Genomic DNA, 19,982 nt, shown 5'->3' on the forward strand with positions numbered 1-19,982 from the left:
GGACATGAGCCAAGCAGCTTCTATTTTATGTATTATAAATGATTTCAGCCCCAAGGTATTTTAGTATGAGATGTATAGATGCAGGTATGAGGTAGCATGAATAATACAATAAAACCTGCCATTGCAAATCACAAGTTGTGCTAGGCTGTGCTGAATTTAAACTCCCTGTGGCCGATCATTCATAAATAGTAAATTCTGAACAATATGTTAACCAAATGAGAATGAATTTGACTACACTTGTGTCTCCAACTCTGTGCAACTGTGTGGGTGCATGCGGGACAGTGGTACACATAAATCAGAGACCTGACATTGTACGCACTCAGAGAGGATGCATGTTCGGTCATGATTGGAGAACCTTCCCAGATGTCAGGAAGCCTGTCAGGTGACAACCCAATGCATCTGCCAACAGCCTCGCCATCCGCTTACATGGCAGCTCATCAGCGCGAGGCAGGGGGGAGAAAGACACTCACACACAGTCTTACCTGAGGACAATACTAAAGAGCATTGTAAAAAGCATTTTTTCGTATAATATCAAGAAGTTTCAATGTATTTATTTCATGGGCCTGGCAGATGTGGCTCTTACAATATATAACTACCTATAACCAATGCAAAAATGTCAGGTATTCCAAATTCACTTCTGTACACTGGGAGCAATTAGGTTTCTGTGTTGTCTTTAAAATGGAAACGTTACCTTCCGTAACCAAGAACATTTTCTCCAGTTCGACTTTACCCAAATCTTAAAGCTTCTTGACTTGGGAGTTTACAGCCTATAGGCCAGGGTAAAGCCTCATTTGAAAGCTAAGAGCTACAAAACTCTTCTGCTTCTTCCTTGTTTTGCTGTAATCAAATTTGTGTGTTTTCGTCACTTTTGTGAGGGTTGCCACAGTTTTGTCACGTTTTTGTTGCTTTGTAGCATTTTGGGCGCATTTTATGTGTAATAAATGAAAACGTGACAAAAATTTGACAAAACTTTGACAAAAACTAGGAAAGAGCTTAGGCCTTAGTATAGCTTTCAAATGAGCTTGTAGGCTGTAAGCTCCAGTCAATAAGCTTTTAGATTTGGGTAAAGCCAAACGAGATGCACTTGGTTATGCGGAAGGGAAGAGGTTAATAGATCATTCTGTTGTTGCTGTTCATAGTTTGGTGAGGAAAATATAGAGAAATACACTAAAATAGCCACCTGCCTCCTTGTAAATGGGTTATGGGGGCAGCAGACTGTGCATTCTTGTCTGGGAAGTGCCTAGGGAGGTGGAAGCCAAAATTTATACCTGTGTCCCCAAAAAAATAGGCAACAAAAATGTCATTTAAGATACAGAAATAGACTCCAAACAATATTTGATTAATTAATTTATATTATCATTGACCTCTCCTCCGGCGCGTTTTGAGTGTAAACCATAGGTAAACCACCAGGTGCACAGTCCCCTGTCCGTCCACCAGAGCGCGCCCTCCTCCTCCTCGCTCGTGGCCCCGCTGCCTTGGAAACGCACGGCGCGCGTCACCACTTCCTGGAGCTCACGTTGTTGCTGACATCAGAGGCAAAGCTCGAGCCAGGGGATGGGGGAAAGTCGCAGCTTCTCACTTCTGTAGCGCGAGAGGAGGAGACCAGCGAGCGCAGGGTGAAAAACTTTCCTGTCAGACACGTCCCGCACACAGCAGCGCAAACCGTTCTCTACCCAAACAACACCGAGCCGTGGATTATGCACCAAGAAGACCAGGGACATCTTTTACGCACGTATCCTCGCTCCTGGTTGTAAAAATTGTGCGCTACAGTTTTCGAGCTCAGTTTCCGGATACCATCCCACTGTTTTGGAAAGAATTGCTCTGTTGGGATTTTTCCGCTCCTATTTTGTGACAAGTTGTGCTCCCAAAGTAATTCATCTTCATCAGTCGTGCTGCCAGATCTGGGACATGGACAGACATAGATAACAAGGTAGGAGCCGAGTAGTCCACTACATTGTTATTCTTAGTGTGCTAATGGCCCCCACTGTTATTTCCTGTTTATAAAGCATTTGTTTGCATTTTTCCCCTCATGCAAAGGCACTAAAATAATCTTGGTCTAGGACAGAAAGCAGTTGTCTGTTGCACATGTCCAAATGCACAAGGCAGTGAAAAAAATAATAATGAAGATGACTCTGCACAGCTTTAGAGCGCCCAAAAGGTTATTTTACGTCTTGCACCACATGTTGCTCAACAAACGCACAAGGCACTAATTATTTCTGTATAAAATGGTCACTTTCCCAGGATGTTGCATTAATTGTTTTTTTCCCCCATGTTTTCACACATCTCCAATAATGTTTGATAGTAAATTTTGTGTCTGTACATTGTCCCAGAGGGAAATAAAGGTAAGGTGCTGGACATGAACACTGAGCAAAAGCCCATCCCTATAGGACACTTCGACAACAAAAGTTTTTTCATTGTATTGCTGCTTTAAAGTCTTTCAAATAAGGCTTAAGTGAAACTCAAGTTGTCAAAACGAACCCGCCCACTGATAGGGTTGGTGTGCCTCAAACAAAACAGTCCTATATTGCTGATAACACCACAGATTTCAAGTCACAAGTGGACTTTTCTGGATGTCTATTATACATGGCCTTCGATACATTTTAACTTGTAGATGTTTATTATCTGGACTCCTCACATGCCAATTTTGATCCCAGCAGCCCACGGGTCACATGGCCAAGGGTCAAAAGGTGCTGTGACTAGTAGTGACAGCACATTTTATTGTGTTTCTTTGCGGTTGCCAGGTAACAGCAGGAAACAAAGCTAGTTTTTCAAGAGATCAAGTGTAGCCTACGGGATACAAGTTCAAACAAACCTCTAAGGGCCACATTTTGCAAATATTGTGCTCAGACTTTTGTTCATCTTGTGTGAGAGTGGGCTAAATTCACTCTTATGCAGTTAAGGTTTGGACTTATCTCAAACCCATCATTGACAAAACAGAAGCCTTAATAGTGAAATGTGAATGTTTTGCAAAATGTTTCTCTCCTCTTGAATCCATTTAATCTGTAGCTGTCTCGGCCGCCTTTATTTATCTGCTGGAGTTCAGCTGGGTCTACCCCCTTGTTTCCAGAAGGCCGGAGGAAGTGGTCCTGATTGAGCTTTGTCTGCACGGCTTGTCTGCCTGCGAGGCTCAAGGCAGTGGGGACGACCGGAAACACAACATACTCACTGACTGGACAATAACAAGCCACTTGTGTACACTATGCAAACTGTCCGGACTCCTTGAGCGCCATGTTTGTTTTTCACAGTGAGAAGCAACTGCACCTGAAGCTAAATATAAGGCATCAGAGCGCAAACCACCACCAAGGCAGTGACTTTATTTTGCAGTGCTAAAAAAAAAATCCAACAATAATGTTAAAATGACCGACCAGTGTGGAACAGCTTGGCTATAGTGGAACCTATTAAGCCCTGTTTATTGCACCCCATAATATATATATATATTTTGTCCCCATCTTCCACTGCCTTCTCATGTGCCTTCCTATCCACGTATCATTTTCCATTTCTGATGAGTCTTTGTTATGGGCTTTCGCTTTCAAAACAGCCCCAGGAGGAGAAACAAAACATCCTCCGCCGGACTCAAAATCACAGGGACATCCCACACTTGGATCACATTAAAATGCTTGCGTTAAACCATGAATGGCACATCGCCTCTTGTGAAATGCCTTGACGTCCGCGAGCTGTCGGCACGCGGCTCAGTTTGGGTGGAGAAACATCAGTGAATGAATGTGATTATAATGGCGTGTCGTCACATAATGGAAAATACAGCTTCGTTTACAGATTGGGCTTGGACGTGTCTCTGAGGAGGGGCCCAGCCTGTAGTTTTTCATCTGGCTATTTTTAGTGAGGCTTGTGTGGTCGGTGGCGATGGCAGAAAGATCGACTTATCTCCTGAGTTAATAGAGACATCGCTTTCATTAAGTGGGATCATCTTACTCTGGAGTTGTTGAGTGGGGATTTAGTTATCCCTCTATTCAGTTAAGTATGGCTAATTTAGTGTTTGATTACACTTGACATGATTTTTCTAGCAATAATAAGGTGTGCCTCATGTTGCACTGGCATACTGATGAAATAAGGACAGAATAACAACCAGTCCTAGAGTTTTTCTTTGATATGGACACTGTTCCTGACACATAGCGGCACTCATTTCCCGAAAGACTCCATACTACCATATTTTCCGGACTGTGTGTCGCACTACTTTCATAGTTTGGCTGTGGGTGCGACTTATACTCAGGTGTGAGTTATACATTAAAATACAGTATATAATTTCCTGTTTGTTATTTTCAAGCCGCTAGGGTGCACTCTAGGCTTGTGTACCAGTATCTGCTACTCCTGTACGGTTGTACTATGACAAATAAAGCACTTACTTACTTACTGTAGCACTGAAAATTTAAAAAACTGTCAAGTTTGGAGTGAGCAAGAAACTTGTGAGGGACTGGTGAAAAGCAGAGGTTACTCTAACTGCAATAAAGAAAACAGAAAAAGCTAATCACGAGCTGAAAGCTAGATGGCCACAGCTAGAGGAACGAGTATGCAAATGGGTGCTTGAACAATGTGCTGCCGGGAGAGGCTTGTCAATGGTGCAGTTACGCCTCCAGGCCCAGGTAGTTGCCAAGGCTGGTGCGACTTATACTCCGGAGCAACTTATATATGTTTTTTTCTTCTTCATTTTGCATTTTCTGGCTGCGACTTATTCCCCAGAGTGACTTATAGTCCGGAAAATACGGTATTATCTTTATTTGGACAGAACTTCCAAAGCACTGCACTCTTGAGTCAGTCAGTTTTAAAAACACAAACTTTGTTGTTAAACCTGCACACAGATGTAACACTAACCACAGCTCACTGAGTGAGCTTCATGAAACTGCTGAGGAAAATAAAGATAACAGATCTAGGGGCTTGAAGGAACTGTGCGCACACCCTAAATTGTGTTCAAGCTTTTGCCGAAAGTGACTCGTTGCTGTGAATGTCATGAAGACTGTTATGTTGTTGAAATACTAAAGGCAAATCTGAGTCCTGCTTAAAAAGCCAGTTTGAAGTACTATCCCTGTGAGCCTGGGCCAGAGGAGGGGGCTATGATAAATGGTTCGGGACACACATTTTGGCCGCCCCCCCAGAAGCCTTCAAAGCACTTTCCTCCTCTCAAACACCACAGCCCGTACTCGGTCTGCAACGGGACGTCCCGTATTGTCTTTCTTCCCAGAACTGGCTCCACGTGGCCACCCTGACTCATGAGGACTGAACTGGCGCTGGTTCCAGCAGACACAGAAAAGTCACCCTCATATCTGGGGCTTACTAATCACTCTTCCGCTGCTCTAAATATCCCACTTTTTTCACAGGCAGACTGGGCACTGTGTGATTGCACCTCATGAGGCTGACGCAGAATTCGTGATCTCATCGGCCACGTTCTGTGTTTTTCTATTTTAGGCTCAATGGTTCATAAAAAGTGGCCTGTCTACTGACCAAATATTAAAATAGAAATGCTAATCTCTTGGTTAAGAAAGTATTTGCTTTACTGGGAGCAACACTTTTACATGAGCAATAACCCTCTATGTTTTTTCCTCTCCATCCTCTTGATGTCTATCTCTCCTCCTCAATGGTTGACTGTAGGTTGTTCTAGTTAATGGTGGCGTTCTATGGAACGCCACAGGAGCGTTGCCAGGTCTGAGTCAGGTCATCCTCCTCCGTCTGAGGCCCGTTCGCTTTCTCTAAACTTTCTCCAGGCCACTGCCGCCTCGCTGTTTACCCAAGTCGAGTGATGTAACTGTCCTGAAAGAGTAGACTGTAAATGTCTGTGTACATGTCTGGCTGCGATTCCCGCTCAGATATTTCCTGTGAAAAGTACATTTGAATCGTGTGAGAAAAGAAGGGAGGCTGTTGCTGTCATCTGTTTGATTAAGCATTTGTGGCATGGATACAAGTTTGTACCGATACGTCCCTTTTCTACATTGTTGTGATGACAAATTGACTGCGACGTGTAGTGCAGTGCAGTGACATACAGGAGGTTAGACAGTGAAACTTGGCCCCGGTCTGTTGATGTAAGCCACAACTGACAGACACTCAACGTCAGATCTGGATGAGAGTGGGCCTGGTCTCTGGAGCCTCCTCACAGCCCATCAAGTCAAGAGCCTGTTCTTTTCAAGCTGGACGTGCGGCGAAGCAACATGATGCGGGGAGATTAGCATTTGATCTTCTGCTCAGCACCGGCCCGTGCCAAAGACGTGCGCCGTGAGCCGGGATGGCGATCAGTGGGCAGCGCGCGACTGGTGTCCCCGCTGAGTGGAGGGGTCCAAGCAGATGGGCCATCTGCTGAGAGGCTGGCACGAGGCAGGGGCAGCTCCGGAGCCTGTGAAGATGCAGGGGGGACCACCTGTCTGCAGGCTCCTCCTCGGCCCTTTCATGTGTGGTCACTGGTCAACGATGAACGGGCACAATCCTTTACGACCACACAGGGATTTCCTTTTTTTTAGAATTGCTATGGGATGCTTTATAACTGTTTTGTGTGGCCATGTATTACTTTTGTGTTAACTGTGTGTATAGTGTTAAGAAAACTGTGATTGGTTCATGATTTTGAGTCATAGTGTTGGTCACCATTTTAACAACTGAAGCTGCCTCTCTCATGGTTTCTCAAATCTTGCTGATGTGACACATGACAAGGACGGTTTGGAAATCAACAATGACACAGACATCAGGACTTGAAACTGATAAACAACTGTAAAGTCCAAATTAACAGTCAGCAGCAGATGGTTAGTTTCCCTTAGAACCCTCTTCATTTCTTTATCTTTCTCCATATACTGTACTTCAATTTTCTTCAGTTTGCGCCAACATCTCTTCTTGAGAAACTGGCTGTTATTTTCTTCACTTGGTGGATTCTATTAAAGCTACTTTTTGTTGCCATCCTCAGCTATGTGTGTGCAAAAATGCTTGGGGCTGCGCTCGTGTGTAAACAGTCTTGCACAAAAAAATACATTGTCTCTCCACATAGCTGGGACATTATTGTTGGTGAAATGCGGCGTAGAAGACACAGTGCATGTCATAAGGCAGGATTTAAAAGCAGATACACTTGAGAGGGGAACAGTAAATTATGCCCAAAACGAAAGTATCCTGGGAGCTTTTCCACTGGTCTCTCTCTAGAGACACTTCACAAAGTTTCCAAAGAGTTGGTGTTGGCCAGACTTCTAACAAACCAAATGTTGCCGGGCTTTGATGCTTGAACATTCCAACGTTTTAACTCCAATGTACATTTACCTCATTTGGCATAATTCACGACTACTTATGTGATCATAAGGTGATCGTTATAACAAATTGAATAAATGGGAATAGAGTGGGACTGCTGCCACCGCCATCATGGTTGAAATGCAAGTGTGCAGAACAGAACAGAGTGATTTATAAGGTAAATGGTAAATGGACTCAACTTATAGCGCTTTTCTACCTTTATCAGGCCCAAAGCACTTTACAGCAAGGAACCAGTCACCCATTCACACTCTCATTCATACACCAGTGTACACAGACACTGAGAGCATGTACTTTAACTACTAGTGTGATCAGGCCAAATACAGTTTATTAAAAGGTTTAATTCTCCGAAACATTACACTTCCTCTTGTGGTCCTCTTGTGGTCTTGTGAGTGATTACGAGGAAGCTGCTGAAAATGTCTTTATCAAAAAGTTGTCATTGTCTGTATTTATGTAGTTTTCTGCTGCAGAAGGATTTCCACCCTTGACACAAATCAGTGTTTGCAGAGCTGCAGTGGCTCTGTGTGGAGATGCAGGGAAACGTTGTTGTGCACAATTGCACTGGTTAACCCCTGACACATATTACACCTTCTGTAGCGCTGTGAGTGAGAGGGTGAAAAGGGCAGCTCCACAAACATTGCTCATCATTCTGTCTTATGATCGATACTGGATGGCAACACATAATATTCCTGAAGTATAGTATAATCTGTTATGCAAACAATATTGTCTTTTTCACATTACAATCTGGATTCATCTTGCACCCCTAATAACTTGTCATGGCCGAATACAAATCATCTTAAAATTGACAAATGATTTTTTTTGGCTAGAAAAGAACAATGCCGTATTTTCACAGTTGTTTGGCTTTGTCTCAAACAGCTCTTCAAGTGTTTCAAGCCTGTGGGTCTTGGTATTGCCCGCTGAGACTCCCGGCAAGCGCATTTCATTAAGCCACAGTCAAAATGATTTTCAAAATAAATCCCCCGGCTCAGAGGCAGTCTCTTAACAGCAGAGGTGCGTTCCTTCCCTGCGATCGTCTGTGGACATGCAACAACTGTCAGCGCTTCCTCCCAGTGACGAGAGCCCCACACACACTTTTCAAGCATAAAGAATGCTTTGTCTTTGAAGAGCTTGTTGTTTTTACCTCAGGCCTGGCCGGCTGTGGTGCATCACGGGATATCGAGAGCAGACTCTGGCCTGTCATAATCCGACTTTGAGGAATTCCCTGAATGCTGCTGGTTCAAAGACCAATACGGTTGCAATTATCAAATCACAATTTACACAAGTATTCTTCAAATGTTAATGACCCTGCATGTATGTCGATTTGAAAAGGAAAAGTTGCAGCTCTCATTCACCCTAACATCTGTTCAACTTCACCTGGCAAGTCGTTCAATTTGGACGTGTTGGAAAGTGCCACCTGCGTCCTGTTTGGTCATTGCTTTTGTGCGATTGCAGAAATATTGTGGAGGAAAGAGGCACTAAGGCTTACGCTGTTTTAATGTTTTTGTTGTTGTCCTTGCAGGGTAACATTTTGGCTCGCTGAAAGAAGTTGGGCTGCGCGCTCAAGTTCAACAGGACCACTTCCTGATGATGACAGTAAACATGAGTGAGTAGCATTTTGAAAGCACATACCTACTTCCCCTCGCAGGAACAGCGTGTTGCAGAAAAATAACATCAAATTACTGGTAATGGCTCCAGGTGGCCCATTTTAAGAGCGCTAGTCTTTATCTTGTTTTTGGTGAAATGTTTGTTCGACTCATTTCGGGTACAGACAGGCGCTGGGTTCAAAATAACACTGTGGAGAGTTTATTTATGTATTGACACGTATGCACACTCTAACGTCAATGTAAAATTACTCTCCCAGACGTATTGTTCCTCCTCTATTAATAAACACTAATGGTTTTAGACGCCTTGTGTTGTGTTGTGTTGTACCTTAGCATCCCTGAAGCCAGAAGGAAAGTCCACGACATCCACGTTGAGTTTATTTGGCATGGCATTTTATTTGGAGTTTAAGTGCAATAAAATGTCAAGTCACTTCTTCTTGATCAATTCCACTCATAACTTCAGTTTCGCTGACATTACCTGGAGAAAAGCTTAAGAAAATAAAGACTTACAGCGGGAGGAAAATGTGTGTGAACACTTTGGAATTTCTCACATTTCTGCCTAAATTGGTCACTAAATGTGGTCTGATCTTCATCTTCACAATAAAATTACATGTTATCATATTTTTAAAGGCCATAACATGTAAACATTCACAGGACAGGGAGGAGAAAGTAAGTGAACCCCTGAATCTTGCCGAACTGCAATAGTTTTTTACTACAGGAAAGCAGTTTTTGGGTCAGCCAGCTATTTAAAGTAGCACCAATTTAACAGACATTGGCGGCACTGCATCTCTTGTACATTGTGAAATGTGCAGCACATTTTCATCAATATAAGTGCGCCACAACTCAGAAAAGGGTTGAACTAAATGTTTTAAAAAATGTGTCCTGTTCCACCATGTCTGCAGCACATAGGTTAAAGGGTGAGGCAAAACACTATCACTAAAAATGACCATCCTGACTTTTATGATAATATTGATCACTTGATAACTCTCCCACAGATGACGGTCTCCAAAATGGACCCGGACAGCACAGGAACTCCCAAGGTAACACAAATCTATCACTCCTCAACTCTTCTGTCTAATTCTCCTGTGTCATATCTCAAACATGCCTGTCGTTGCCTACTGAAAAACTACACACACACAAAATCCTTTCACGCCATGGTCGGCACAGTGAAGTCGAAGTAGCAGCTGAAAAGGGACTGTCTCAGCCTCTTGGTCTGAATGGAGAGCTGTGTTTGCAGACGTCCAGTGGAAAGACATGGGCATGTAGCTTGTACAAACATCCATTGCACAACTATTGTAGCGCTCTCACAATAGAGCACATTACATCAGAGCCTTTATTACGAGTGAAAGATTAACGTCAAGGGTTTGAACATTACACCCATTATGTGTTCAATTAGGTGCATCACAGTTTCGAGGAGCGCTTGTGCGTGTGTCGGTGTACACCTGTGTAGAGCCTTGAGGGAAGTGTCTTGAAAAATTACAATTTCACAGAACAGATTCACACAGGGCTGCTCCACTCGGGTATCGTCGCATCTCATTGCCTTTAAAACCTGGCTCGCCATGTAGTTGAGAGCTTTACATGTTGTGCGTACATGTTTCAACCTATATTACTGAGATGTTTTTATTGTTGAAATGCACCAAATAAATGAACAACGAAGTGTGTTTGTGTGGGCGACTCACCTCTCCTCAGGCCTGACGTCTCCATGGAGATGTTGACAAAAGGCAGCCACATTTTTGAGATTAAAAATATGTTAGGTGATTAATCACTGAAAAACCAGAAGTGTCTGAATCTAGCTGCGTCATTAGGAGCATGTTTTGTATCTCTGGCAACATTACAGTATAGTCCAAAATGTGTACACAGTGTACCTTTTAATATGTGCACAATGAACTAGATCTTGATTTCAAAGCATGAATTGCAAATCTATTCAGAAATCTTGTCAGCAAAATCAGTCGAAATTTAATATTTAGCCATTGTGCCCTTGTCAAACTTGTCGAGCCAGAAAATAGCCATAACAACCTCCACTCCCTTAGCCGGATGGCGATCTGCTGTGGTATCCTTTAAGCCAAAAAAAAGTGTGTCTTGAATGAAAAAAAAAAAATAAGGTGGAAAAACACTCGGGGTTTGTGCGTCAGAGCGGGGCCTGTGGCTGCTGCAGCGCTGAGGACACATTTGGCTCCAGCTGCTAATCCAGCCGGATGCCTTTGCCATGATGTGTCTCTTTGCACCAGGAAATCCCCTCAATGTCTTGCTGAGGCTCGGTTCGAACAACACGAAGCTGGACGGATCTAATTGGGAACTTTTACATTTCGACTGTTTCTCATATGATTTATATAAAACAAATCTGAGCTGCTAGACTAACACGAGAATCACATGCATTTCCGAACATGTTTGAAGGGACTTTAATAACAAGAGACAGTAGGCAAACGATCCCAAATTCAAGGGACTTTGCTGTGGAAATGATCCTCAAACTATTACTAGTATTCCCAGGGTTTTGCGGAATGAAATGTGAAGAACGTTTCTGAAATAATAACTTAATTAAGGCTAATCTGATTAAATCTTTCACTTGAAAACAATATGAGACTTGGTTTAGAAGCCACTGACCCAGATGACTGCAGACTTGTGTTATTTGCTAATTGCTACCATTCTATTGTGACGATTCATTCTGGAGCCTCTACTTTAAAGTTGTGGCCGTCTCTCTCTTCTACACTTCCACATCTACAGGTGCGCTCGCCCGTGACATTAACCAGCCCGGACAGTCGTTCCTGTTCTCGCTAACTCACTTGCCATTTGCACGTCAGCGTCTGCGGCCTGAGCGAGAGAGACGCGGCGTGGTGATGCAATGCGCGGCAATCAGTCTCTATTGTGTAACGTGGCGAGCTCCGCTTCACTTCCTGGAATTCCCCCCTTTTTTCTTATGCCACTCACATTTTCACCAAAGAAGGACACAGAAAAACCCACAGCACATGCCATATTAGTGACGCTATCAAATCGAAAGCACTATTTTGGCCCTAATTACCAGTTTAATGAGTTGTCTTTGCTGGATCGCCATTTAGCTACAGGCCTTTTGTAGATTGTGGTCAGTTTGTGTCAATCCCGATAGAAAAAGTCGTCTCTGTGGAAGCTGCCCGCCGCCACTTTCGTGTGCACCAGCGGTTTGTCCTGGCATGCTGTGTTCCGAGTCAAGTCAAATCCTGGTTTATAGGCTGCCATTAGAGCCGGTACTACGCATTTCTCACACTCCGTCTGCCCCCTTGTTTCCCCCCCCTCCGCTGCTGCCTAAACCCACAGTGAGGCCAGGGCTGTTTGTTTTGTATCCTTGACTGCCAGCACCAAGGCTCTAACAATGCCGCGCACACCCGGAGCACGACTCAGACAGCAACATAATGAGAAATGATAAAGGCAAGCGCGGGTGTTTAGACAGTTCTGCAAATGAGTTCATTAATCTTGCGCATTTAAAAAAAAATACAAAATAATGCAGCTGACTTGTTGTGAGCGTGCTGTTCATTAGCGAGTTAATGTCGCCATGCACTGCTGACTTGTTAGTGAGGCTTTGTCTTTGGAGTTTGGACTGCTACTTTAGAGACGCTGATCCGGAATAACATGGTGATGATCTCTATTTAGGATATGTTTGAAAGCGGGTCATTGTACAGGGAAAAAATAATGGTACAGGAGGAAAATTATGGTAATCTTTTAATTAGTGCTGAATGATATTGATGTCGCTTGCGATATGCGATGTGGCGAACGATATTATTGCGATATTTCATTAAACCTTTTCAACACGTTATGTTCCTTTCTATTTAAACACAAACTTAAGTAGCTCGTTTTTCAGCAAATCATGTATTTTCCTCCCCCTACATGTTCCAGCCATGTCCTAATGTGTAGAATGAGCCCAGACCTGTTCACCACAACTGCCTCTAAAATCCTGCACTGTCGCTCAAAAAGGTGTTAATTCGGGTCTGAAGTGCCGTCATGCATGAGCTTAATATAGAAGCTGCAGTTACACGTATGACCTGAGGTGGCAGTAGCGAGTACACAATGGCTAACTTGCATCTAGTCCCTTTAAAGAAAGACCATGTCAGGATCAAAAACAAGACTAAAACTTAACCAAAATTTGGAAATGTTTAATCTTAACCCCTGCCTTAACCGAGCCATTTTCTCCAGTTCGGCTTTACCCACGTTTTTGTTGTGTTTTCATAGTTTTTGTCGTCTTTCTGTCACGTTTTTTGTTGCTTTTTCGTCATGTGTGTCGCTCTTTCGTGGTTTTTTTCCTCCTTTTTTGACAATCGTGTTATTGTTGCTTTTCTGGCACGTTTTTGTTGCTATTTTGACGTTTTTTTTCCCCACAAAGCTTTTAGATTCGAGTAAAGCCAAACTGAATAAAATGTGCTTCATTCAGGTGGGGGTTTAGAGATTAAGTAAAACCTTTACAAATATATAAATTCAGTGCATATTTCAGCTGAGTTTGCAGAAAAAATGTGTCGATCTCAGTCCGATGAAGACTTTAGTGATGTTGCGATATATTGTGGCTTCTCGCGATGCGGATATTGCATCACCTAATATTGTGGTACAATATTTTTTTGCAATATATTGTGCGGCCCTACTTTCAAGGTTTTTCTCAATACTACAACTTTTGATGTTTGATGCGTCCTGAGACTGTTCTAAAAGGTTACTAGTTAGAACTGCAGAAAAGTTCCTGGTATATTTGTCTATTCTTCTTCTTTATGGTTCTAGATACTGTTGATGCAGAATACATATAGTAACAAGCATTGTCGAAGTGTCAAAGTCCTAACCTGAACCTGGGGAGCTCTCAGTAGCTCTCCCACCACTTTTCAAGTTATCTTACTAAAAGCTTTGAACATTTCTGCATACGTTTGATGAGTCAAATTAGATTAAGAAGAGAAAAAAAACCTTCAAATGTTGCGTTTTCTCCTTGGGCACCAAATGATTGAGTTATAAAGACAAGACATCAAACACAATTTGGTTTATGATGTCATCTGATATGTGGCAAACTCCAAATGTAATCTCGGCTGCTAAATGCCTGAGCCCCATGGTTTCTGAAGCATCCTCGAAACACAATTACTTTAAAGGAAACAGCTCTTTCTACTATGTTTTAGGTCCAGCCCTCTTGTCCTCAACTCGTGATCTTGTCCGTCTGATCTACCGTGCTGTAATATCGTGGCCTGCCTTTGTTCAATATTAACAACGAGTTGGACTTTTATCCGCGAGGACCGGACCGCTGCAGAGAATATTCGAATCAATACCTGCTCCTGTGTGCGCCCCAGTGCGGAGCTGTAACACAAGATTTTCTTTTGGTTGATCAATAAATTTCTTTCTCCAGTCAGATGAGGGAACATTGCGGTTCAGTCCTGAGGTATGCAGTTTGTTTACATAGCGTGTGGGTGAGATACGCTTTCACTATGTTCTCTGCTCGGTCAGCCTTATCTGAAAACCCATGTTACAGCTTAAGATATTAAATGCTGTTATAGATCCCTGTCACTCATTCACCTGTTGGTAATGTGAAGGTACACCGTCTGCTTTTGACTCATCCTTTAAAGGCCCTATTCCTGATTTTTTTTCTCTCCCCTTTTTCTTATCGTGGAATACCAGTGAAGAACCACTGTCCGAGCTGAGATCTACATTATCTTTACAGTATTTCTCACTTAAGGTTGTGAAACATGCTCACAAACTCCTCCCTTGACAAACTGGGATGCTAGAAATGTGCTTGAAATGTCTTAAAGCAAGAGATAAGTTGGTATCGGTATCAAACTATATAACTTTCACAAATGCCGTTGGCCATCTCTTGCTCTCTCGCTCTGCTATTTGCACTGTGATTTTCAGGGTGTAACTAGGTTATCAGTTAAACCTCTATGTAAGTCAAGGGAGTGTGCAGTGGCTCTGGCAGCATTGTTTTTGCTGCTAAATGTGGATAGTCAAACATGTCGTCTATGGCAGTGAGTTGGCTCATGTGGTTTACTCAGTGACTCACAGGGAAAGTCTACAGGAGAGAGGAGAGGAGAGGGGTCTGTCTCAGGTTAAACTTCTAAATGGGACTGAACCTTGTTGGTATTCCAAGGGCCGTGCTCGGTGAAGGGAAATAATTTGACTCTTTTTACTGACGTAGGCATTCAAGCACTGCTGTGTTTATGTATTGCTTACCACACAAACTTTGAGGTTGTGTCTTGTAATCAAACACTTAAACAGACAAATGACTCTGCTCTCAACAATATCACCATCAACACCTTTTATGGAAGAGGAAGATATCTTCGCAGCAGCAAAACATCAGTTCAGCAGTCTAACATACAAGTTAGCATGTCTGCATCCTTTCCTAAATCAGTGGTTCTTCATTTTTTCACAAGTACCACATAAGTGCTGCCAGATGTAAACCAGGTCTATAACTGGACTAAGCCTGCCATAAACGAGTGTTTTACCTATATTGAGGTAAAAATGTTCGTTTACCATGAAAGATACTACTATGTGTATGTCTTTGTAGCATTTCAAGACCAGTATATTAAGCTACAGATTTCCGCAGCACCAGAAAAACAGAAGAGGCCAGAAGAGCCATCAATAAAATAAGCTTTTCTCTTTATCTTTGATCAAATAGCACTGCATTCCTTCAGTATCTTCCCAATACAGCTGTATCAGAAAAGAAGTAAACAGGAAGTATTCTTAATAGTTGTCAAGCTTGATGTGTCAATATGGTTTGTAGTTTATTGAAGAATCAATCATATTTCAGGGCATATGTATCTAAGACTGATGAATTCTGATCTACTGTCCTTGTGTGAAGCTTTTCGAAGCCCGTAGTTGTTGGCCGGTGGCTTGGTTGGTACAGTGCCTGTGTGTGTTGGAGTAAGCGGCAGGAGCAGAGGTCAACAATCCCTTCGCCGTGGTGTAATCACTGCTGCCTTTATAATGAAGTCTATTAAAGTCCCTTGATACGGCGATGTGTGACACGCTCATCTGCATGATTGCCCTCTTTACACATGAGAGTTTGAGGTGAGGAGTGCAAGCGCTGCCGAGACACTTTTATTTCCAGCTTTGATGAATCGCGATGCTGATTTAATGAACAGGATGCTCTTACTCTTGTGGAGAGAGTGATAGATGTGCTGAGTTTTAAGTCTGAACGCCAACGTCAAGAATAAATGATTTTTAGGCCGTAGTTCCGTTTTCACATGTGCACAAAGCTAGTGATTGGAAATGCCATTATGTTTTAGAATTAAGATTAAGTTCACATTGCACATTATAAACACCTATGAAATATCAATGACTTCATGCTTATTTCTTACACCTGAAAAACCAGTTTGCACGAGCTTCCCTTTCTCATGAAAAGGTGTTTTTCGCCTTGGCACACAGAGGGATTTTTGTAAGACCACAAGCATGCGAGCAGGAAGTCTGACACAGGTGCTGCCGCTGTGATTGACGTGTGAGGTGAACATGCAAGACTCTGATGCCTATCGCCCCGACATAAATCTCAGCTGACATTAGGAGTTTGAGCTCACCATACACATAATACTTGACACACCACGCTTATTTGTATTTTCTCTCTCTGTAGACGACGAAGAGGCGCTCAACTCCATCATGAAGGACCTGGCAGCACTGGGCCGCTGCTCCACGCAGAACAACAGCCACAAGCCCAAGCACAGAACACTTCTGTACAAGCAGGTACTGAGACTAAGACACACGCACTGTATACCAACCGAAGCACATGTTGTATTTAGAGCCTTGGACTGAACATTTTTAGCTGATTTACCTTTACAACATGATCTATTAACTCACCACTAACAGCAGCAGCTTGAACACTCAGGACGCTCTGCCGCCGCTAAAAATATCACAATGGCAGAGAAAAGATCCTGGTCACCTTTGCAGTGCTGTCATTTAGCCTTTAAAGAGGAGACAGAACAGGCAGGAGACAAGAGCTCTCTCTTAGTATGTGTGTGTGTTTGCATGATAATTAGCCATGTGCTCCGACTGCTCATGTCTTCTAACTCACTAAACATTAACACAATAGAACTGAAAAGCAGGTAGAGCTGAAACAATAGTATCTGCTGCTCGTAAAATGCAACTATAAGACTTTTTTGTTTGTTGTTTGTGTAATTATGTGATTTCTACCCCCTGCTCCACCAATGTCCTAATGTATAGAATAAGCCCAGACCTATTTAACCCCAAAACCTATTTAACCCCAAAAGCGCCGCCTTGCCGAGACACTGCAGTTACACGTAAGACCTGAGGTGGCAGTCGCGAGTTTGAAAATTACAACTTCTATCTAATCCCTTTATATTACCTTACCTTTTTAAATGTTTATTATCGAAAGACTCCACATTGGTTTAACTACTGTAAAATGCAACAGGTCTACAATATATTATTATCATTCTTACAGATGATATAGTATATTAGTTTATTATTATATGACAGTATAATAATACAAAAAGACTGTATTGGATTGGTATTGGTCAGCATGAAGTGTTAAACAACTGCATCGGGAGTCGGGACGTCCCTACGGTTCGGGTTCAGGTTGCGCAGCTGTTTAAACCTTATTTAAAAGTCATTTGTTGAAATAACCACACACATTTTACATCATCCCAATAGAGTTCAGGATCAAATGTTAAAATGTTATGGTGAAAGAAAAGCCGTTTTGTTGGTAAAAGCAAGTATAATTTGTGAGCTGTGTAAATCATGAATTCAAGGGTTTGATGAGGCAGTCCTGTTTTTGAGAGGCCGTTTCTCAATCTGTTGGTGGTTTAGTGCACTCAATAGACTCTAGTTCCTTAAATAACTAATGAAATTCTTTTGCATCAACACATAGTCAATCTGTCAACCAATTTTAGACTCATCTGTCACTTATATCAGCTTGGACAACACCCCCGCAGTCTTAATGACGCCACAAACAAACAGGATAAGTGAATTGTTGAGGGTTCTCTGTGGGTCGAGGGGAAAAACCAAAAGTGTGGCCTGATATGATGTCACCTCTATCTCTGTGAGCTCATCCCAGCGCTCCGGCTCTTCCAGATTCCCGCTCCCCTGTGTGAAACGTGCGCCGTAAAAGAAGGCGGTAGAGATAATGCTTTTGCTTTCTTTGGAAGTGCAGACATATGTGAAAGTCCATTTTTCAAATAGCTGAACAGTGAGCCTCGTGTTATGGTATTTGGGCCACACATACATTAATGGGTTTTGTGACAGGGCTTGGGATTGTGTCCACGACATTGCTAAGATTTTCCTGGGATTGGCGGCTCATTCCCTCGCCGAGATTTTAAAACGGGACCTCAGTTTTAGAATGATACCGCTGCTGTTTTTTTTTACTACTGGGGTAAATCACATTGTTTATCTACGCGCACCTGCACTCTAAGAAAAATATCAAATGAAACAATCTGAATTTGCGCTCGCTCTATTGTTTTTATCCAGCAGCCTTGAGTCGCACACAAGCATGAATCATTTCCCTCTTCCATAAGTCCTCACACGTGTTATTGTTCCTCTCCGCAGGACCTCCGAGTCAAGCTGGAGCATGAGAGAGAGAAGCGGTACGTTGGAAACCTCCGTATTATGTTTGCTGCTCGCCTGTTGTTTTTTGAGCGATGCCACGGCTGCGGCGGCGTCTCGAAAGGAAATCGCAGCCGCATGCCCTGGCCTCGTTCCTCCGGCTCGGGACGGTTGGTGGAAAATGGACCCGAAAGAAGGCATAGCAAAACAAGTGTGGAAGGGTGCATTGTCTGTGCCCCAAAGTAATACCTTGATCTATTCAGGCCTCCACGCTCCTCACCAGCTCCCATCTGTTCCCGTAACCAGATCAGATTTACAGTTACACTGCACAGACACCGGGCCTGTTCACTTTGTCGTCCAGACACACCTTATTTGGTCTATAGTCTCAAATCACCATTCATGTGCACTTAGTGTCTATATGTTGTCTTTTGGAGACCTTTAAAACCATCTGCTGCCTCTGAAAGTTCATTGCTTCAGTCCCCTGTCACTCAGAGTTTGATGAGACAGAACAGCAGGAGCATTGAGTGGGGGGAAGAGTCTGTATTTGAACACAGAGCTGCATTAAACATTAAAAAAAACACACACTGGATATGATCTCTCCAAAATAGCTTAGTCATGGAGTTCAGGTCGAGGTGTAAACTCAAGGACAGAGCAAATTAACTTTCTGAATGTGATCTCTAATTTACAGCTGTAGTCCCGCCCACCTCTGGGTTCTGGAAAGAAAATGTCCCCTTTGTTTTTGCCATTATGATTTGGGGGAAAAGATATATACAGTATTTAGAGGCACAACAGAGGCTTGCGACTATTAAATCCAATTTCTATGACAAGATTTATCTGAAGCTTTGAAATGTTTACAAACCAAAATGTAATGGAAGCATTTTGACATATTGGCATGTACAAGCATCCACCTTTAAACTTTGTAATATAATGTAAATATCAATGTTATTCAAAATCACTCACAAAATATAATGGGAATTTTACTTCCAGCACCCAGAGGTGGGTGCTCCATTGTAGTAGCTGTTGTAGTAGCTGTTGTAGTAGCCGTTAGTAGCACCAGGTTGTTTGTAGTAAGTTGTAAAAGAAGTCAAAGTAGATAATATTCCTGTTGAATACAAGTGTAACTTCATGTGAGGTATTTCTACTTTCTGCTCAGCACTATCGCCTTATACTGAATCTCCTTGCGTGGGCTGCTGCTTTTTAGTGCGTGTTTCACCTCTTTTAGCGCCACATCCTGTTGGATCACTAAGGCAACCCCGTTGACCGCAGAGTGAGCCGACCACAGGCCGGAGGAATCCCAGAAAAACAGAGGGAAACTGACCAGAACGTGCGAGCATGAATGATCTGATTGAGGACACTGTGTGGAGCAGTGGAGGAGGCAGGCGCTCACACACAGGGAAGAGAAACACGGTGTTCCCAGCCTCACTACAGCCTCACTCCGGGCCTCTCCTTCACAGCTCTAATTGGCTTCTTCAGAAGAACAGACGACAGTTTTACCTTTCTGTCATCCCCTCCACACTCCGTCTTTCCTTTGTCTCCCTTTGACTAATGTAACACTTAGCGCGTTTTTAGATTTGACGAAACAACATTGACCCACGCATAGATTATAACTGGAAGTAATTACTCATGTTCACATCTCACTTCCCTTTCTCACTACTTTTGGAGCATATTGTTCCATGTTGGAGAGAG

The 19,982-nt window shown here is 42.9% G+C and overlaps 1 protein-coding gene across 2 annotated transcripts in view; it reads left to right on the forward strand.

The window, feature by feature from the left end:
* The first annotated feature begins 1,536 nt into the window (after positions 1–1,536).
* The window catches only part of map3k22 (mitogen-activated protein kinase kinase kinase 22), a 33,933-nt gene continuing 15,487 nt past the window's right edge, over positions 1,537–19,982 (forward strand). For both annotated transcript variants that reach the window (XM_079576075.1, XM_079576076.1), the window contains exons 1-5: positions 1,537–1,930; positions 8,744–8,827; positions 9,821–9,865; positions 16,375–16,484; positions 18,300–18,337. In XM_079576075.1, the coding sequence (XP_079432201.1) occupies positions 8,809–8,827; positions 9,821–9,865; positions 16,375–16,484; positions 18,300–18,337 (212 nt within the window). In that variant the 5' untranslated portion in view covers positions 1,537–1,930; positions 8,744–8,808. The remainder of the gene's footprint in view (positions 1,931–8,743; positions 8,828–9,820; positions 9,866–16,374; positions 16,485–18,299; positions 18,338–19,982) is intronic.

Source organism: Gobius niger (genome assembly GCF_951799975.1).
Source record: "Gobius niger genome assembly, chromosome: 18".
Lineage (NCBI taxonomy): Eukaryota > Metazoa > Chordata > Actinopteri > Gobiiformes > Gobiidae > Gobius > Gobius niger.